This window comes from Emiliania huxleyi (assembly GCF_000372725.1).
Source record: "Emiliania huxleyi CCMP1516 unplaced genomic scaffold EMIHUscaffold_6247, whole genome shotgun sequence".
NCBI lineage: Eukaryota > Haptophyta > Isochrysidales > Noelaerhabdaceae > Emiliania > Emiliania huxleyi.
Window position 1 is genome coordinate 1 of NW_005197314.1, and position 1,263 is coordinate 1,263.

The 1,263-nt window shown below is 66.2% G+C and overlaps 1 protein-coding gene across 1 annotated transcript; it reads left to right on the forward strand.

Moving 5' to 3' along the window:
- Window positions 1-24: 24 nt before the first annotated feature.
- Window positions 25-399, forward strand: EMIHUDRAFT_257475 (hypothetical protein; the record flags this gene model as incomplete). Its single annotated transcript, XM_005763612.1, has 2 exons — window positions 25-114; window positions 229-399. Coding segments are annotated over 2 exons (261 nt in total), but the record flags the coding sequence as incomplete, so codon positions are not given.
- Between the last annotated feature and the right edge of the window lie 864 nt (window positions 400-1,263).

A 1,263-nucleotide genomic window follows, 5' to 3' on the forward strand; every position in this document is an offset into this window, starting at 1 on the left:
TCCCCCGGCTGCCTCCCTCCCCAGTCGCGCGGCTTCGCGATCGAGCTCGGCGCAGCGCTCGTCATCATCGTCGGCTCCCGCATGGGGTGGCCCCTCTCGGCCACACACTGCCAGGTCCTCCCGGCGCTGCTAGCGAGGGGGGGGGGGGGGGGGTGTCGTGAGGCTGCAGCTCTCTGGAGCGTGAAGCTTGATGCCCGGGAACAGCTGTGCCTCTGGACTCTGTGCTAGGTCGGCGCGACGACGGGCGTCGCCCTGCTCGAGGGGACCAGAGGCGTCAACACGGCAGTGCTCGTCAAGACGGCCGTCGGCTGGGTCGTCACTCTGGTCGTCGTCGGCTGCACCACCGCGGCGCTCGCCGCGTGGGGACTCTACGCACCCGCGCTGATGCGCGCCGCGTGACCTAAGGGGCGGCGAGGCGGGGGGGAGAAGGGAAAGTTTTCTGATGATATGGATGATAATGATATGGGGGAGGAGGAGGAAGAAGAGGGGAGGAGACACCGGTGAGACACGGGCGCGTTTCTTTTGTTGGGACACCCAGGCAATCTTCCCTTCGAGGGTAGAACAGAAAGGCCTCTCGCCCGCCTCATCCTTTTGTAGTTCAAATAAAAAGAATTCGGAAAGGGCCACAGAGGTCCACAGCAGGCTGGACTGCCACGTTGGCTCATTCCGACTCGCAGTGTCAATCTCATGCCGAATCCCATGTTCGACGAGATGGCCGGCTCTTGCTCGCCGGCTTCCAAACACGTGCGCAAGAAGCTCAAGAGCTGCCCGCAAGGGTGCTGCCCGTCGCCGACGGGGGCGCCGGCGTCGGAGAACGAGCAGCTGCAGTCGCCTGTGCAGCCACCGTCGAGCAAGGCCGCATCCCCAAGCCCGCAACGCGTTCTGCGACCGCTCAACCTCACCGCGAGCTTCACGCCGCCGGCTGCGACTGGCGCCATCTCTGTGGCGCCTCTGCCGACGGCGCCTTCTCCTCCGCCGCCGCCGCCAGCGGCAGGCGATGACGTGCGCTCGACACTCGAACTCCTACGATATGAGGGCTACCTCCAAATCTCCGAGAACCAGCTGGAGAAGGTGGTCGCGGGAGGCCGCTTCTCCGTCGAGCAGCTCGTCGACATGCACTCGCCCAACCAGCCGGGCGGCCTGCTGCAGCTCGCCGAGAGTGGCGACGCCTCCGAGCACCACCACGCAATCGTCCTGTTCACGCCGACGGACTGCGACCCCGAGCTCGGCGTCCTCTCCGTTAGCTTCGTTGGCCGCTGCGCG